The sequence below is a fragment of the Heterodontus francisci genome, chromosome 7 (assembly GCF_036365525.1).
Source record: "Heterodontus francisci isolate sHetFra1 chromosome 7, sHetFra1.hap1, whole genome shotgun sequence".
Classification (NCBI taxonomy): domain Eukaryota; kingdom Metazoa; phylum Chordata; class Chondrichthyes; order Heterodontiformes; family Heterodontidae; genus Heterodontus; species Heterodontus francisci.
The window spans coordinates 24,973,753-24,993,578 of record NC_090377.1 but is presented as its reverse complement, the minus strand read 5'-3'; the positions used below and the strand labels follow the sequence as shown (position 1 = coordinate 24,993,578).

General features: G+C 42.1%; 1 protein-coding gene across 3 annotated transcripts in view; it reads right to left on the bottom strand.

The window, feature by feature from the left end:
• gli2a (GLI family zinc finger 2a) overlaps positions 1-19,826 on the bottom strand; it is a 407,587-nt gene that overhangs the window by 22,007 nt on the left and 365,754 nt on the right. For all 3 annotated transcript variants that reach the window (XM_068034894.1, XM_068034893.1, XM_068034896.1), the window contains 2 exons: positions 17,817-17,966; positions 5,408-5,572 (listed from right to left, as the gene is read on the bottom strand). In XM_068034894.1, the coding sequence (XP_067890995.1) occupies positions 5,408-5,572; positions 17,817-17,966 (315 nt within the window). The remainder of the gene's footprint in view (positions 1-5,407; positions 5,573-17,816; positions 17,967-19,826) is intronic.

Genomic DNA, 19,826 nt, shown 5'->3' with positions numbered 1-19,826 from the left:
ATCCAATTTTGAAAATATTGCTTAAACATTCCCCAAAAAAACCTCTCCAGGCCTTCATCTGGATTGCTTGCAGAGTCCACTAATAATTCAAAGTCACTTTTTGTAATCAAAAAAAATTAATTATCCAATAAGTTAAATTAAGAGATTTTGAATTTACAGGAATAGACTGTACACACAACTAGTTATATTAACTTACTTGTAACTAACTTGCATTACATCTCCAGTCTTCTATATATTTAATACTGGTAAAGAATGATTGTTTCCTTAAGCAATACATTTCGCTGTAATTAACGCACCAAGGCTTCTTAGACAGTACTTCCCAAACCTGCGACCTCTACTACCTAGAAAGACAAGGGCAGATGCATGGGAACACCACCACCTGCAAGTTCCCCTCCAAGTCACACACCATCCTGACTTAGAACTATATCGCCGTTCCTTCACTGTCGCTGGGTCAAAATCCTGGAACTCCCTTCTTAACAGCACTGTGGATGTACCTACCCTGCATGGATGGCAGAGGTACAAGAAGGCAGCTCACCACCATCTTCTCAAGGACAATTAGGGATGGACAATAAATGCTGGGCTAGCCAGCAATGCCCACATCTCTTTAATGAATTAAAAAAAACAGAAAATGCTGAAAATACACAAATATGACAAAGAAAGTCAGGCTAACATTTCTGGTGAGGCAGAATGCTCTCAGATTGTTACTTGTTGCCATCATTTGTGATTTTGCCTTTTGTCTGCACTCTCCCATTGAAGAGAATTTACTGTTTTCCATTAACGTGATATTTCCCCCTATCTTATCATTGGCACGTGGTGGAAATACTGATGGATCATAATGTGGGAAAGTGTGAATCTGTCCACTTCGGCTGGAAGAATAGAAAAGCAACATAATATTTAAATGTAGCGAGATTGCAGAACTCTGAGAAGCAGATGGATCTGGGTGTCCAAGTGCACGAAACACAAAAAGTTAGTATGCAGGTAGACAAAGTGATTAAGAAGGCAAATGCAATGTTGTCATTAATTGCAAGGGGAATAGAATATAAAAATAGAGATGTTTTGCAACAGTTGTACAGGACATTGGTGAGACCACATCTAGAGTATTGTGTACAACTTTGGTCTCCTTACTTAAGAAAGGATATAATTGCATTGGAAGCAGTTCAAAGAAGGTTCACTTGACTGATTCCTGGGACGAAAGGGTTATCTTATGAGGAAAGGTTGGACAGGGCGGGTCGGTATTCATTGGAGTTTAGAAGGTGATCTTATTGAAACATATAATATCCTGAGGCAACTTGACAGGGTGGATGTTGACAGGATGTTTCCCCTTGTGGGAGAGATTAAACCTGGGGGGCACAGTTTAAAAATAAGGGGCCTCCCACTTAAGAGAGAGATGAGGAAACATTTTTTTCTCTCAGAGGGCTGTGAGTCTGTGGAACTCTCTTTCCCAGACAGCAATGCAGGCAGGGTCATTGAATGTTTTTAAGGCAGAGGTAGACAGATTCTTGACAAATAAGAAAGTCAAAGGCTATTGGGGATAGGCAGGAAAGTGGAGACGAGTCCACAAACAAATCAGCCATGATCTTATAGAATGGCGGAGCAGGCTCAAGGGGCCAAATGGCCTACTCCTGCTCCTAGTTCGTATGTTTGTATGTACTACCCTTGTGTTGTCTGCAAAGGTTGTTCCGGTTTTAAAGGAAGATTCTGTTCTCCAAGGTATACTGGGCCAAGGCTCTTCACCATCCTCTGTTTCTTAGCATTAGTTACTATTTTGCCATTTCATTTCTATTGTGAAAGTTGTAAGGAGATATTTTCAATTCCTGTGAATCTAGTGTATTTGTCATATTGGTGACAAACTCAGAGCATAACTTTTATACGACAAAATTATTGGTACTGGTGTGCAAGTTTTGGATTGCTCTGGCAAAGATCCAGCGCAGGCATAATGGCCTGAATGACTTATTCTGCACTGCAAATGTCTTCTGCTTCTGAGTCAGAGGCCTTAATTCAGTAGGTGGCCAAAGCTTGTGCACGTTATGCACTGAATTTTATGGTAAATGATGACTTAATTTCTTTCAGAGACATTTCTGGCAGTCTTTTGTTACCAGGTGTTGACATTGTGCATCTCGCAGCTGTTGGGTGGAACACAGGAAAATTGCCATGGAATTTTTACCCTCTTTCTGTGTAGTGCAAAAAAGCTCATTTATCTTTAACAATTTGCCCTCTATTAAACATTATCAAAATCAAGTAATAATCTAACCCTAGATTGTCAATTCCAGTTCTCCATTTATCTCCCATAAGTTTATAACTCTGTATCATCACTGGGTGAAAAAAGCTGCTCCTGATATTTCCAATGTAGGTAATAGTTAACTGGAAGAATATGCTGGTTTGAAACTTCTGTTTGCGGTGCATGTGCTATGATTGAGAAAAATTGCCAGAAACTGGATACTGGAGGGGGTGTTCTATGTGCTAAATATAAGTTGTTTTGGAGCTTGACATGTCCCTTGAAAGGGAAAATCTAGGAGGAGTACATTTTGTTCAAGTATGTAACTTGAATAGAAGGACACAACTGTTAACACGTTTTCTTGGATCTGCTGCTCAAAGTTGGCCCTCCATTTAAAAGAATGGAGCTGCTACAGAATGCAGGGAGGTGCCAGACTGCAACAGGAGCATCAAGCAGTCCAGAAATGGCAGGTCTCCACTTGGGGCAGTATAGCAAGATCTGGGCTGCAGGAAGCTGAATCATCTCAGGACCCTAAAGTCTGCCTTGGGTCACTCACAAAAAATCCTCAAGAAAATGTTATCCTAGTCATTCTCTGCATTGATGCAGCTGAGATCTGGGCAACTGCAATCTGGTTTTCGGTGTGCTCAGTTATGCTTTTCAGGCACTGGATGAATCATATTCTTATGCCAGAGACTGTTTTTCATATACAGCATGCTTCAAATAAGAAAATCTCCAAGTTCGCAGCAAAATGTAAACAGAGCAGTGGGAACATCAAGAGCCAAAGAAGTGGGGAAAGATAAAGAGTCCAGGAAAGTTGAGACAAATGGATTAGTTTGGGAAATAATGGTACTATACACACAAAAGCAGAAAAATGACCCAATATGGGAAACCAAAAAGAATCTCAGAATCTCTTGTTTACTGGATTAACATTCCATTTTTATTCCTCTAGGACCAGTTCCTCACTATCATCTTTGAACACTTGATCCATCGCTAGGAAGGTGGTTAAATTAATAATTATTTGTTAAGGTTTTGCCTTAGAGGGAAAAAACTGAAGAGATTTCTATTTGACACAATTTACCTTTATAAAACACATCATGAGGCGTTCAACAGTCGCGCAGGTTTTCAGTTAGATGTTAAAATTTTCCACTGCTGACTTCAGAAACGTTCCAAGGAGATGCAACAAATTACCAGGCACTTGGACAAACATAGATTAATTAAGGAAAGCCAGCATGGATTTGTTAAAGGTAAATTGTGCTTAACAAACTTGATTGAGTTTTTTGATAAGTTAACAGAAAGGGTAATGCAGTTGATGTGGTGTACATGGACTTCCAAATGGTGTTTGATAAAGTGCCACATAATACACTTGTCAGCAAAGTTGAGACCCATGGAATAAAAGAGACAATGGCAGCATGGGTACAAAGTTGGCTGAGTGACAGGAAACAGAGAGTAGTGGTAAACGATTGTTTTTCAGATTGGAGGAAGGTGTATAATGGGGTTCCCCAGGGGTCGGTAGTAGGACCACTGCTTTTCTTGATATATGTTGACTTACACTTGGGTGTATAGGGCACAATTTCGAAGTTTGCAGATGACACAAAACTTGGAAGCATTGTGAATTGTGAGGAGGATAGTGATAGACTTCAAGAGGGCATAGAAATGCTGGTAGAATGGGCATACATGTGGCAGATGAAATTTAATGCAAAGAAATGTGAAGTGATACATTTTGGTTGGAAGAATGAGCACAGAAAATATAAACTAAACGGCACGATTCTAAAGGGGGTGCAAGAACAGAGAGACCAGAGGCTATATGTGCACAAATCTCTGAAGGTAGCACAACAGGTTGGGAAAGTGGTTAAAAAGGCATACAGTAGAAAAGCAAGGAACGTTTATAAAACATTGATTCGGCCTCAACTGATGTATTGTGTCCAATTCTGGGCACTGCACTTTAGGAAGGTGAAATCTTTGGAGAGGGTACAGAAAAGATTTATGAGAATGGTTCCAGAGATGAGGGACTACAGTTGCAAGGATAGATTGGAGAAGCTGTGGTTGTTGATAGGGGTGTTCAAAATCATGAAGGGTCTGGACAGAGTAGATAGGGAGAAACTGTTCGATTTGGCAGAAGGGTTGATAAGCAGAGGACACAGATTTAAGGTGAATGGCAAAAGGACCAAAGGTGACATGAGAAAACATTGTTTACGCATCAAGTGACTAGGATCTAAAATGCACTGACTGTGAGGATGGTGGAGGCGGATTCAATTGTGGCCTTCAAAAGGGAATTGGTTAAGCACCCGTAAATAAAAGAATTGCATGGATATGAGGAAAGGGCAGAGGAGTGGTACTAGTTAAGTTGCTGTTGTAGGGAGCCAACATGGACTCGATGAGCTGAATGCCCTCCTTCTGCGCTGTAACCATTCTATGATTCTGTTGCCAATAGTTGGCACAGTAGCGTAATGAACAGCACAGTGAACTTGTATGGAATTCTGGGGAAGCCATTCAAAGGTCCCATGAACATTATCCTTTATGTTACCTGACTTAAATAACATTTAAGATAATTAATAAAGAATTTACAAGAAGGAATTTGATTGCATGAATGTCCATTTCCCAATTCATGTCCTAAGCACGTTAAAGAGTTCAACCATCAGCAGCACTCATTAAAAGACCATGGAAAAGAACAATTTTTAACTTTATAAATAAAAATTGTTAAAAATTCAACTGCTAGAAATCTGCAATAAAATAGAAATTGTTGGAAAGACACAGCAAGTTAGTCAGCACTTATAAGGAGAAAAGACAGGTTAATAGTTTGAGTGCATACCTTTCTTCAGTTCTCAACCTGTCTTTTCTCTTTACAAATGTGACTCATCTGCCATATATATCGAACAATTCTGTGGTTATTTGTGATTAACCTATGTCCAGCTATCATAATTACTTTTGATTACTGAGGCAGTAAAGAAAGGAAATTGGGGGAAATCTACAGGAAAGGGAAAAAAGATGAAAACGTACAAATCCTATAAAGCCTTGCCTGGTGTATTACTATTTAAAGGATATCTCATGTTACAGAACAGTGTTTGATTTACATGTCCAAGATCTTATCTTACCAAAGATTAAGAGAAAAATAGACAATTTCTTTCACTTCTCAAACCCTGGGAAATTTCCATGACATTTGGGTGAAGTTAAGATTCAATCAGTTTACCATACCTCATTGGAATGAGTCCTATTCTGATGTTTGGCTCGATCTGACGCATTGGAGAATGCCTTGTTGCAGCCTTCATGTTCACAAACATATGGCTTCTCCCCAGTGTGCGACCTCAGGTGAGTCTTCAAGTTCTCGAGTCGTGAGTAAGCTTTGCTGCAACCCTCAAACTGGAGAGAGAGACAAGAATCATGTTTAAAAGACATGTCTGGGACTGTACATCACACAGAAGTGTACTCTTGTTGAGTAAATGGCTGAGAAAGTTCTATTACACTGAGCAGATCATTTCATATCATTGGCCCCTGATAGCTCAGGAGATAAACATGTTACCCAATATGCTATTGAACCATAGAGACCAGGATACCTCTGCCAGTTTTGCTCTCTAGCCAGCTGCTTGCCCAAACAAGATAGCAGCTCAACAGTAGCACTGTCTGTGATGTTCCTTCCCCTCCCTAGTAGCCCTTCCCCACTGTAATACAGTTCAGAACAAGACCTCAGCAATGCACAGAGAGCCAAAGCTGCATCTCTCTACTCCACCTTTACCACCTCTTCTCCCTCAGTATTGACCAGCATTAATCTATTGTTGATTGTCAGGGCTCACACATCACCCTTTTCAAATATCAAACAATAAAGTTCGATTTATAAGTAATTACCCAGTGTAAATCCTAATCATTAAAGATTCTGAATGGAATATCCTTTTTCTAAACGTAACTGTGGAAGCTCCCGGAGAAAAAAAGGTGTACTTGTTCTCGATGCAGTTGGTTTGCGAGGCCAGAGGCTAACTAAATGACTTATGCTAGGCTGCAGGCATTAGCATCTGACACCAATTATCTGTGGGGAAGTAGGCTGTGACCAAATCCATCATCAGACAGCAGTTAGCTGACAGCAAGCATGAACTGCAGGGAGGGCGCATTTCATGAATGGAAGGGCCTGTTCCTAGGCATGCTCGAAAAGTTCTGGAGTTAATGGACCAAATGTCAAAAAAATAAATCTGCTCCCTCATATGGAGAATTGAGAGAGGGACCTCTCATTTGCTAATGTTAACTTGAAATAAATGCTGCCAAAAGAAGTGATTTTCTCCAAGCTTTTGTTGGTGTTAAGGGACAGTGGATTGAGATAATTATTTAAATCCAGCATTGAAGAGAATTAAAGATCCAATATGGCTTAGAGATTGCAGCCCTTATTCCATCATACCCAATCACACAGTTCAAGCTGTAAGAAGATGTTGGACCATTAAATAGGCACTTGGCACTAAACTGGTAACTGAAGAAAATAAACATAAAAAAGAAAAAGCGTAAACCTTGAAAGTTTGAAACAAACAGTGGACTGGTAATATAGAGAGGGTTAGACAGCATTTGATAGAGGAAGGACAGTTTAATATTTTGGATGGAGATCCTTCTTTAAAAATGACAAAGGAGTTCCTTAGCCTGTTTTTCCCTTTCAGTTGTTAATGACCCACTATATATTGTGAGCACTTTATTAAAGAAAGTAATGTTGAAAAAAGCAGATATTCTGAGAGATAAATTTAAGCTAGTAAGAAAAATAGGGATGAGTACATATTGACCGATGAGTAAATCAAAGTTTGAAACTATCCATGTGAGTAGGCTTTATTTGGCTATTCATAGGTTCAGTCATGCCTACACTAGACGGGAGAAAGATAAAAGGCAGATTTTAACATGGCAATGTTGCTGACACTCATGACTTAGTAATTTTACATTGTTGTAATTCTGTATAATTAAGAGGGACAATAATTCCCCGTTTCTCTCTCTTCTTCCTTACCCTGTGAATTGCAGGCATCTTCCCCAGGAGATGTTGTGGGGTGGGAGAGAGTCGGGTGGAGGAGGGGGTGTTGTTGAGGTAGGGGGCTAGGCTTAATGGTGTGTACAAGTTGCACTCTGTGGAATGGGGCATGCTCAGTGGGCCTACTGGTCTTTTTCTGTTCCTTCTCCTATCTTCATATTAAATCAACAGCGCAAAATCAATAAACCTTTAATGAAAATATGAGAGTTGGCAATGCGACAAAGGCAAATTTTATCTAAAATATCTCGAGTTCTAGATTTTGCACACAGGTCAGACAACAAAGTGTGATTTTATCATTTTAAGGGCTTTGCTGTTTGAGTAAATATGAGTTTCTGTGTTTGAAGCTGACATACATTGAGAAGGTTTCATGGAAAAAGAGTCAGGATTAGAATGGGGAGGGAACAGCTGTTCTCTAACTTTTCAAAACTGGTATTATTTCAATCAGGGAGCATTTGCTTTCAATTGACAATTACAAATGAGCCTGTGATATCCCATAACCCTCATAAATAATGCAGATTTGAAAGACTGTTCCATCAAGTCTCTCTGCAAAGTTTTTATCCAGAGGAAAATATCCTACGTTACATCTTTGCCAACTTCCTACTGCATTCCAACTGGTTCTTGGAACAATTCCCATACAATCCTTCTAAGCAAATGTTAAATGTTGCAGGACTTCAGCATGTTAAATAGGATATTTTAGTGAGACTTATTGTTGACTTATATTAATGAGCTACAAGACCAGCGTGCATGTGTACTTATTTCAGGAATAAGTTAATTATTAAAATTATTTTTAAAAAGCTGTAATTAGTTTTCATTTAACAATCTTTGGCATGCCATAGAAGCACTGAACTGAATCTGGCACCGTTGTGTAATCTGCATGAGAATTTCACACACTCAAGAAGTCTGAAAAGACACAGGGGCAGGGGTTCACTTTGGCCCATTTTCATCCTCAAAATAGGCAACATGCTGAGAGCGTGCACCAGAAGCCAGAGGCCCGAGGCTCTCCCAATATTGAGCCCCAGGCCTCATTGGCATATTGCCAGTGAGCTGTGGACACCAGTTGGGCACCTGGAGGCATCTTGCTGGTTTCATGAGGATGTAACTGGGGTAGTGTGCCTCTCCAGCAGCAACCCCTGCAGGTAGGTCCTGGAAGGGATGGGAGGTGATCAGCTGAAGGATATGGGTGGGGGATGCTCGGAGATCGTAGCAATGGGGGACGCCATTGGGACTGGGGGCAATCAGGAAAGGCGAACGTGGGGTCATCCAAATCGTTGGGGTTGGGGGGGGGGGGGGGGGTTTCAAATCGTGATGGAATGGGGGATGGTTTTTGTTCACGGCGGGGTGGGGCAACAGGTCCAATTATGGAGGGGTTTTGTTATGGTGGGGGGTGCCTGATTGTGTGTAGCGTCCGATCATAGAGAGTGGAGGTGGGGGTGAGACAATCGGGAGGGGGGTCTGAGCAGGGGCCGACGACAATCCTCAGGATTGCTGTGGAGCACTCCTGCTCCTCCCAACTCCACATTCAGATAAGTATGAGAAAAATACACCTCATCATAAAATATGGGGGCTTCCAATGACTAGAGTGGACACAGCAATGATAGGTCCAATTTTATCATTTGTTAAAAGCATTTCTGTAGTACACATTCAATTGTTTCACTGCTGCTCTGTTTCCACGTTATAGTGATCATTTTGCATCCCTTTTCCTCAGTGGCTTATTGGGACAGAGAATGGCATATCCATCTAACCTTTAGTAGTTTAATTGTGGCGTGGAGGGGATCGATCTCTACTCCTGGCAGTCTTAAGGCAATGTGCATCCAAGTCCCTGGTGGGCAAGGGAAGGCTATTTCCTTATTCAGACACCATTCTTAATGCAGGTCAGATGATCTGAATTTGAGACCTTCCAGAATAAAATAATTGAATCGGCTCATTAAAAGAAACCCATTTGAAACAAGATGGGTTACCGTCATTGCCAAAATAATTACTTTTGTCACACAGCAAGATTTCAATCCCTCTGAAACCACTACGTTCAGATAATCACTCTTAATAATTAGTGGGCTACTTTTAACCTCCAACTTTGATAATACAACTTTCTCAAGTATTCAGCTGTATGGAAATCCAATGTACCGCTAACACAACAGAGTATGCTTTTTCCAAAATTATCATAGTACTAATTATTACAGGTAAAGGAGCAGGAAAACTGCACCAAAGGGACATGAATGTATAGTTACAAATCCCTCTATGGATGAATGTTAAGCTCATTGTGCTGAGCAGCTGGACTCGTGCTTAAATATCCTTTAGACCAGATGTTTAAGAACATTTTTTAATTTTTATTTTTAATATTCCTTTACACACCCCAATCAATCTTTTCACCAGTCTGCAAGGTAGTGAGTGGTTTTGCTGTGAAAAAAACACCTACTGTTTGACTTTCAGAGTAAAAACTTCATGAAATAGTAATTAAAGTGCAATAGCTTTTCATCCCCTGAGCTATAGCTCCTTGTCATTTTTATTCATCATTCCATTTTTTTAAAAAGTGTAGACGTCAGAGCAGAAAAACAGTTTTTGTGACCTAAGGACATATATTCAACAGACACCATACATTCATGAGTCATTTGTAGATGACTAACTTAGGCTGTCATGCAGGGAAATTACCACTATCAATGCCTTCCATTTCCAAAGTAAAGAGCAGTCTCTCACATGTTGAATTAGTTGATCTCCCCTATGGCAACAGCAGGGCATCAACAACTGACCTTAACAAGGGGTTTCACCCTCACTGCTGTCTAGTGACCCCAAGTGGAAAGAGCCTATGTGTACACATGTGGAGGGAACAGATTAGCCTAAAATGTTATGCCTTTCAGGCGCCAATATTCTACTGATGCTCATTGTCTAGACTTACACATGAAATAACAACACCTTGCATTTATATGGCACTTTTAATGTAGTAATGCAGGTGCTTCACAGGAGTATTGCCAGGCAAAATTTGACACTGAGTCACATAATGAGACAGGTGATCAAAAGCTTGGTTGCAGAGGTAGATAAGGAGCATCTTAAAGGAGGAAAGAGAGGTGGAGAGTTCTAGGGAAGAAGTTCCAGAGCTTAGGGCCTAGGGAGCTGAGCATATGACTGCAAATGGTGGGGCAGTGGAAATCAGGGATGCTCAAGAGGCCAGAATTGGAGGAATGCAGACATCTCAGAGGGTTCTGGTGCTGAAAGAGGTTACATAGATATGGTCATAGTCATAGAATCATTTACGGCACAGGAGAAGGCCATTCAGCCCAACGAGTCTACGCTGGCTCTCCGTAGAGCAACACAGTCAGTCATATTCTCCCACTCTATCCCCGTAGCCCAGCAAGTTTATTTCCTTCAAGTGCCCACCAATTTCCTTTGAAATCGTTGATTGTCTCAGCTTCCACCACCCTCGTAGGCGTCAAGTTCCAGGTCATTACCACTCACTGCATATAAAGTTCTTCCCCGCATTCCATCTGCATTTCTTTCCCAAAACCTTAAATCTGTGTTTCCTAGTCCTTGTACCATCAATTAATGGGAACAAGATTTGATCACTAGGATAAGAATTTTAAATTTGAGGTGAAGCTGGATTGGGAGCCAATGTAGGTCAGCAAACACAGGGGTGAGGGATGAATGGGACTTGGTGCAAGTTAGGTTACAGGTAGCAGGGCTTTGGATGAGCTGTAGCTTGTGGAGGGTGGACGGATGAAAGAGAAACAAAGGAAGAACATGCACCGATATAGCATCTTTTATAGATTCAGGATGTTCCAAAGCGCTTGGGACACTTCCAGCTTTGTTTCAAGCTCTTCCAACATACTCCAATTGAACTTACAGCAGGCTTACACTGGAACAACTGTTGCTTTTCACAGCCCATATATGTAAAACACAAGAGGTGGAATCATAGCAATCACAGCAAAGAAAAAACCAATTAACCTACCTACCTCTACCAATACTAACTTCTCTACTAAAGCTATCTACAAGAATGTTATTTTCCTCCCTTTCCCTGGCATCCATTTAGATGTTCTTAATTTTTAAATACTAATCCATTTCCTTCATAAAATTAATGGCAGTATCTGCCTCAATGGCCACCTAGGGAAAAGCATTCCATGTTCTAATGCTCAATTTGGTAAAAATTCTTCGAACTTGCTCCTTCAATTTTCTAGTAATGATAATCTTCAGTGCCACCTTATATAAAAACAGGAAACGCTCGTAAAACTTGGAAGCTGAGAAGAGAAAAGCTGTTTTAAGATTTGCAACAGGGACCATTCATCAGATTTCAACCAAAGATCTATATCCAAAATGTTAAACTGTCCTTTTGTTTTGCAAAAGACCTGCCGCGTATTTCCAACCGTTTCTATTTCTTGTTTTTTTAATCGCACACTACTTCTGTTTAAAATGCTCTGTGGCAGCAAAGGGCAGTCCCTGCACTATCCATTCTGATGGTGTTAACATTGACAAGGCATCGAGGGCATTAAGAAAGCAGTTTTAGCCTGAAGGAGTGTCAATGACTGCGGGCAGAATTTACCCTTGTGGCTGATGGCACTCTGTGGAACTTGACCTTTGGGGGAGACCCAATGGTATTGTTGGCCCACATTTTCATGGAGGTCGTGAGCTGTTGTCAGGTCCTCACATAAACAAAAAGCCAGATTCCTTCCCTTTTACCAATGGCTCTCTGACCTGCCCCATGAGGAACTGTGGCAGAAAAAGAGTAAATAGGAGAGAGTGGCTCAAGTGTCATCATGGCCCCTTGTTTAAGTGCCACTTCCCTTGGGCTTGACCATGCAAAGTGCCACCAGATCTATCTGAGCACGTCTGCCTTGCCCCCGCCACCGCCCCGGCTATATATTACTGGAGAACGGGAAGATATTATAGAGAAAAAAGAAGGAACACTGGCATAGAAATTCCTGCTGGTGATATTAGTGGATGACATTCCTCTGTCTGCTCTACTAATCAAGGAATTAGCACATTTGAAATGAGTAGCAAGAGTGCAGAAACAGATCAAACAAGAGGTTAAAGCATTGTCTTCTGCAGTGAATTCTTTTGTTTATTATTGCTCCAAATTGCCTTGGAGTATTGACGAAAGATCTTGAAAAGCGCTATCAAGTTTCCCAGAGGACTTGGCTGAGATGTACTGGCTCACCTATTTTTAATAAAAATGACTTTATTTTCAAGCTACTATTTTTCACTTTAAAATAAAATGTGTGGAATTTTGAATTCATGCAATGGCTTGTGTCCACATCGGGCTGGATTATACCAAGCCCACGATGTCTGGCTCCGTGACGGGGAGGCTGGAAGATGGTTGCAGCAGAGGCCCGCCAACAGAGGCAGACACTGGGAGGGCCCGGCCCGATCTTCCCGGCGGCAGTGAGGCTCTATGGGGACCCCCCGCCGCAGGGTGACAGGACCTCAATTTCAATATTAAAATCAAAGGCATAAATAAATTTAAATGAACTTACCCGCAATCTTCCAGGCCCACCGCGATCCTCAGTGCGGCAGCCAGCACTCCTGCGCCTTCAATTGCCCATCTGGGGAAAGCTGGCATGACACTGGTGGGGAGGGGGGGAGGAGTTAAGATTTCCGGTGTGGGGGGAGGGGAAACAGGGTCAAATAAATGTAATGAGTGTAGGGGATGGTGGGAATGGGAGAACTTCAAACTTTGTGCAGTCTGTGGGGGGGAGGGGGGAAGGGGAAGGTTAGATTTAAAAGGTGATTTGGGGGGTGGGGGGAAGGGCAAATATCTAATGTAATTTTTATTGGGAGGTTGGAAAAGGATGTTACAATTTTATTTTGTAAATTTTGGCAGGGGAGGTTCACTTTAAAAATTCTGATTTGCAGGCAGGGCTGGCTGCCCTTTAAAAATGGCCAAAGCGTCTGCACACAGGCAGCTGATGCCATTGCTGATGATGGACAGCCCACCCCTTCCATGTGATTGGGGGTAGGGGGGCGGGTTGCATTAGCTATTTAAATGAGCCATTGCACGGGAGATCACAGCGTTTTTTAAGCCCGCCGCCGCTTAAAATCCAGCCCATCATCCAAATGAGTATACTTAAAATAAGAGCCCATTCCTTGATACAGATTGGTGCTTCATCACTGCAAACATTGTCACTTAGGTTTAGTCCATCAATCAATTGAAAAAAATATTTAAGAAGGGAAGAGTTTCTTTGTCACTTGGATCTGGCTGTTTGTGCCACTGGTGACAGGGGTGAAGGAAGTTTAGGTCAAGAACATAAAGACATAAGAAATAGTTACAGGAGTAGGCCATTCAGCCCCTCGAGCTTGCTCCGCTGTTCAGTAAGATCATGGCTGATATGATTGTGGCCTTAACTCCACTTTCCTGCTGGTTACCCCATAACCCTCAACTTAGTTATAGATCAAAAATCTGTCTAATTCAGCCTTGAATATATTCAATGACCGAGCCTCAACTGCTCTCTGGGGTAGAGAGTTCAAAAGATTAGTGACCCTCTTAGAGAAGAAATTCCTCCTCATCTCCGTCTTAAAAGGGAGATCCTTTATTTTGAAACTGTGCCCCCTAGTTTTAGATTCCCCCATGAGGGGAAACATTGCACTGGATTTTCTGCTGGAGGCGGGGCTCCCGGCACTGGGCTGAAAAGACCTGCCTCGGCCTTTTTTGCGCCCTCCCCCGCCACAACCCCGGAGCGTTCCTCCAGTCTTTTAACCTCCAAATTTCATGAGGTGGGATCCCCGTCCCTTTAAAGACAGGGATCCCACCTCCAAGAGCTGCCGGCCAATCAGAGGGCCAGCAGCTCAGTAGTATTGGCAGTGCCACTGTGAGGCCTCGGCCCAGGCTCAGCGCTAGAACCCTGGCCCTCAGGTAAGTGAGGCGGGGTCGCTGGGGCCAGTCCGGAAGACCTCAGGGAAGTGGGTGCGGGAGTGGTGGCCGTGTAGTCTGGGGGTCCCAGGGAGGTAAAGTGGTTACTAGTGGGGGTCCTCCGTGGGCCACAAATTACCGACAAAGGAGGGCCCACCCCTCCCAAGCCCGGAGGGAGGGTGCTCAAGGCATTCTCCCCATGCGGCAAAAGCCCCCCTCCCATTGCTGGTAAGATCCCAGTGGCGACTGGAAAAGGCCTTCAACTGGCTGCTAATAGGCTATTTAAGTGCCTCGATTCTCTGGGTGGGAAGGCTGTCGTTGGCCTGTCTCGCTCCCAGGAAGATCGCTTGGCGATCGGGACACGATGGTCCTCCGCTCCACTCTGCCACCTGTTGCATACTCCCAACCCTGCCTAAGGAGGGCACACAAAATCCCAGCCATCCTCTCAGCATCTACCCTGTCAAGCCCCCTCAGGATCTTATATGTTTCAGTAAGATTGCCTCTCATTCTTCTAAACTCTAATGAGTATAGGCCTAACCTGCTCAACCTTTCCTCATAATACCATCACTTCATCCCAGCAATCAGCCTAATGAACCTCTCTTAACTGCTTTCAATGCAAGTATATTTCTCCTTAAGTAAGGATACCAAAACTGCACGCAGTGCTCTAGGTGTGGTCTCACCAATGTCCTGCACAGATGTAGCAAAACCTCTCTACCTTTACACTCCATCCCCCTTGCAATAAATGCCAACATTCCATTTGCTTTCCTAATTACTTGCTGTGTAAATAATACTGTTTTTCTATTCTTCCTGCCAAAGTGGACAACCTCACATTTTCCCACATTATACTCCATCTGCCAAATTTTTGCCCACTCACTTAGCCTACCTATATCCCTTTGCAGACACTTTCTTTCCTCTTCACAACTTACTTTCCTACCCATCTTTGAATCATCTACAAATTTGACTACAATACACTTGGTCCCTTCATCCATATCATTAATATAGATTGTAAATAGTTGAGGCCCCAGCACTGATCCCTGTGACACTCCACTAGTTACAGTTAGTCAATCTGAAAACGCCCCATTTATCCCAACTCTCTGTTTACTGTAAGTTAGCCAATCCTCTATCCATGTTAATATATTACCCCCAACACAATGAGCTCTTATCTTGTGTAGTAACCTTTGATGTGGCACCTTATTGAATGCCTTTTGGAATTCCAAATACACTACATCTACTGGTTCCCCTTCATCCACCCTGCTTGTTACATCCTCAAAGAACTCTAATAAATTTGTCAAACATGATTTCCCTTTCACAAAAATGCCTGTTTGCATTATGGTATTCTAAATGTCCTGCTATTACTTCCTTAATAACGGATTCTAGCATTTTCCCAATGACAGATGTTCAGTGAACTGGCCTAAGGTTGCCTGCTTTCTGTCATTTCCCCCACCCCACCCCCCCAACTTTCTTGAATAGAGTTGCTATATTTGTGGCTTTCCAAGCTGCTGGGACCTTTCCAGAATCTAAGCAATATTAGAAGATTACAACTAATGCATCCACTATCGCTGCAGCCACTTTTAAGACCTTAGGATGCAAGCCATCAGGTCCAGGGGACCTGTCAGCCTTTTGTCCCATTAGTATTCCCAATACTTTTTCTCTAGTGATAGTAATTGCTTTAAGTTCCTCCCTTCCTCTTGTCTCTTGGGATGCTTTTTATGTCTTCGACTTGCTCAAAGTCTCTGCCATTTCCTTGTTTCTCAATACTAGTTCCCCAGTCTCATCCTCCAAGGGACCAACACTTACCTTAGCTACTCTCTTCCTTTTTATATATTTGTAGAGCTTTTACTGTCTGTTTTTAATATTTCTTGCTCGATTACTCTCATACTCTAAGTTCTCCCTCTGTTTTTAATCATCCTCTGCTGCTTTGTAAAATGTTCCCAATCTTCTGGCATACCACTAATCTTTGCAGCATTGTACACCTTTTGTTTCAATATGACACCATCCTTAACTTCCTTAGTTCACCACAGTTGGTGCATCTTTCTCATAGAGTCTTTCTTTCTCAATGGAATCTATCTTTGTTGAGAGTTATGAAATATCTCCTTAAATGTCTGCCACTGCTTCTCTACTGTCATACCTTTCAACTTATTTTCCCAGTCCACTGTAGCCAACTCTGTCTTCATGGCCTTGTAATTGCCTTTACTTAAGTTTAAGACACTAGTTTCAGACCCAAACTTCTCACCCTCGACTGAATGTAAAATTCTATCATGTTATGGTCACTCTTGCCGAGAGGATTCTTTACGATGAGGCCATTTATCAATCCTGTCTCATTACACATTACCAGGTCTAAAACAGCCTGCTCCCGGCATGGTTCCAGAACGTATTGTTCTAAGAAACTGTCTCTAATATGAACTCATCCTCCAGGCTACCTTTGCCAATTTGATTAGTCCAATGTATATGAAGGTTAAAATCGTCCACGATTATTATAGATCCTTTCCAACATGCCCCCATTATTTCTTGATTTATATTCTATCCTACAGTGTAGCAACTCTTATTGGGGGCTGATAAACTACTCCCACCAATGACTCCTTTCCTTTGCTATTTCTTATCTCCACCCAAACTGATTCTACATCTTGATCTTCCGAGCTAAGATCATTTTTCACTACTGAACTGATCTCATCTTTTAATAACAGAGCTACTTCGCCTCCTTTTCCTTTCTTCATATCCTTTCAAAATATCAAATACCCTTGAATATTCAGTTGCCAACCTTGGTCACCTTGCAACCACATCTCTGAAATGACTATCATATCATACCCATTTACTTCTATTTGTGCTATCAATTCATCCAACTTGTTACGAATGTTGCGTGCATTCAGATTAAGGGCCTTTGATTCTGTCTTTTTTAGCATTTTTGTCTACTCTGACCTTATTTGCTGGTGCACTCTTATGTTTGTACACTCTGTCCCTTTCTGTCACACTCTAGTTACCATTACCTGTATTGCTACCCTGCACTATTGCCTTGTCATTTCTCGTTAACTTTCAAAATTTCCCCCAGTTATACGATTCGCCAGGACACTGGTCTCAGTGTGGCTCAGGTGAAGGCTGTCCCAATGGTACAGCTCCCTCTTTCCCCAGTATTGGTGCCAGTGCCCCCTGAATCGAAACCCATTTCTCTAATCTTAGAGCCACGTATTCAACTCTCTGATCTTATTAACCCTATGCCAATTTCTCTAGATGCCATTTTATTGAGGTAAAGAGCTCATTGTTGGTATGAGTTTGTAGTCTTCTTCCCTAAATTCAATCGGAAGCCTCCTTGTGCAATCAAGCTTTTGTGAGCTATTGGCTAGATCAAGGTATCACCATTGTAAGTCATGGGGCATGAGGGCTGGCTGTTGGCAATGATGTTTCACTAGATTACAATTGTGCATCCCCAGATTCCTTCTTTACACTTGACGTTTTTTTTTATTCATTCATGGGATGTGGGCGTCACTGGCTGGGCCAGCATTTATTGCCCATCACTAATGCCCTTGAACTGATTGGTTTGCTAGGCCATTTCAGAGGACATTTAAGAGTCAACCACACTGCTGTGGGTCTGGGGTCACATGTAGGCCAGAACAGGCAAGGATGGCAGATTTCCTTCCCGAAAGGACATTTGTCAACCAGATGGGTTTTTACAACAATCGACAATGGTTTCAAGATTACTCCGCTCCCCGTAGTTATTGATAGATCTCGCATGTTCCCACTCTACTCCTGACTGCTCCAAATGTCCCCCACCCCTCCCGCTTATAACTTACAGTGCACTTGTGTGGTTTCTCCCCTGTGTGTCGCCGCATGTGCACCACTAGCATGTACTGTGCCTTGAATGGCTTCTGTTCCCGAGAGCAGTCCCGCCACCGGCAAACAAACTCCTTCTTCTCACCATGGATGTGCTCGTTGTTAATGTGCTATGGGAGGAAACACATCGAAGACGGCTATGAAGGCACTTCAGTAAGAACAAAATCTCCAGGTTTAATAACCAGATCTCTGCACAAAACAAAAATGGTCATAAAGTCATTTTCTTTTAACCTTGCATTGTTGAACAATATGATTTTTAGTCATTATAATATTCAGGTTAATTGGTCCACTGCAGTAAAGTTGATTTAATAGTTGAAAGATAGCCTTTCCGTCAATAGGGTGTGCTAAAATTCACCTCACCATTCAGCTAAGGCTTCCACTCATGATTGCATTCTAGAAACCCCTGCTGGCAAATTTGCACACGTGGACGTTGCCTGGGGGTTCAGATCAGGATCAGGCTCGGCTGTGATATTCCCCCCATGATTAAATAGCTTGAGAATACTCGAGACCTGTGTTCATGCATGAAAACTGGTGACTTGGGAAAAGCAGGGTCTCAGAAGGCAACCATCATCTCTGGAACTAAGCCCAATAAGATTTTGTCCGTTGCAAAGGAGGAGAAAAATTGGGAGAAAGCCAAAAAAAAGGCAAGAATGATCTTTCAAGTTAAGAAATGAGTGAGTGCGCTGGAGTTTACAATCATTGAACCTGGGAAATCAAGATCAAAATTATTTCTTTCTGAATGAGGGGAAGGAATTAAATGGAAGCGAAAAAAAATGCAGCCGATATTTAATCCTTAGAAATGGCAATATTTGAGATAAAGATCGAACAACACAAATGCTTATGGAAAAATAAATCTATTGTAGACAGAAAAAAATGAATGGGTTTCCATACATGTGCTGCAATATTTATCTCCCACCAGGTTAAATGACCAAGGCTGCCGGCCTCCAACAGTCAGTGCTCAGCTAGAGGATCGTACACCAAGTGAAACCCAAATCCGAATCATTTTGTCTTCTGTCTCCTAAACCCAAAATTACTACAGCCTAATTATGAAAGGTGGTGGGTAGAAACTGAAGCAACAAATTGCCTGGTATGCGAGAAGGCCTGTGTGGATCTACAGCATATTTGAATTAGCTTAATTAATTTTGATGAGTACATGTCAGAGGGAGGGGAGGAGAGGGGAGGAAAACTTGCATCTGTAGACTTCCTGCACTGAAGGAGTGTGGTCCTGGCAATTGCTTGAAAGTCTCTGCAGGCGAATCCCTCACATCTCAGCAGACTGACACACAAATTGGTAATGGGAAACACATGCTGCTTCTGCTTTGCTTCACTACATCCCTGGTATTCAAGCAGAGGCTGTTCTTTAGAAAACAAGTAGGCCGAATGAAGGCATGTCATCTATTAGCTGAACTCCACAATAAAATACACCTGCTGTCAACAGCTTAAGCCTCTGGCAGGAGGAAAGAAAGGGCTTTTGATGAATATGAGTGCTGGGAAGGGTGGTCATTAATTAGAGATCATAATTTTTCCACTGTTCTTGCATTGTGAGCAGACAATTCTATCCACTCCCACCCACACAAACCTTTTTTTCCCTCAAGTACCCTGCTATTACTTTGCCCTTTACATCTGTCTCCACTTTCTGACTAAATAATATGTAAACAATTGACTTACTCCAAACAAATGCAATTTAAATTAATTTGTCTTTAATTAGTGTCAGTTGAAGCCTGGACTGGGATTAATCACCATATATGAATGAGGATAGAGTTTGGACAAAGCATCCAGCCCAGCTAGTGAAGGGCATATTCTGCGCATTTGATACCCGTGTCACGCTGTGAAGAAAGAAAGTGCATTGATATAGTGCCTTTCACCTGCTCAGATCAACCCAAAGCACTTCACAGCCAATGAGGTGGTTTTTTTGAAGTATAGTCACTGTTGTAATGTAGGAAAATGCAGATGCCAATTTGTGCACAGCA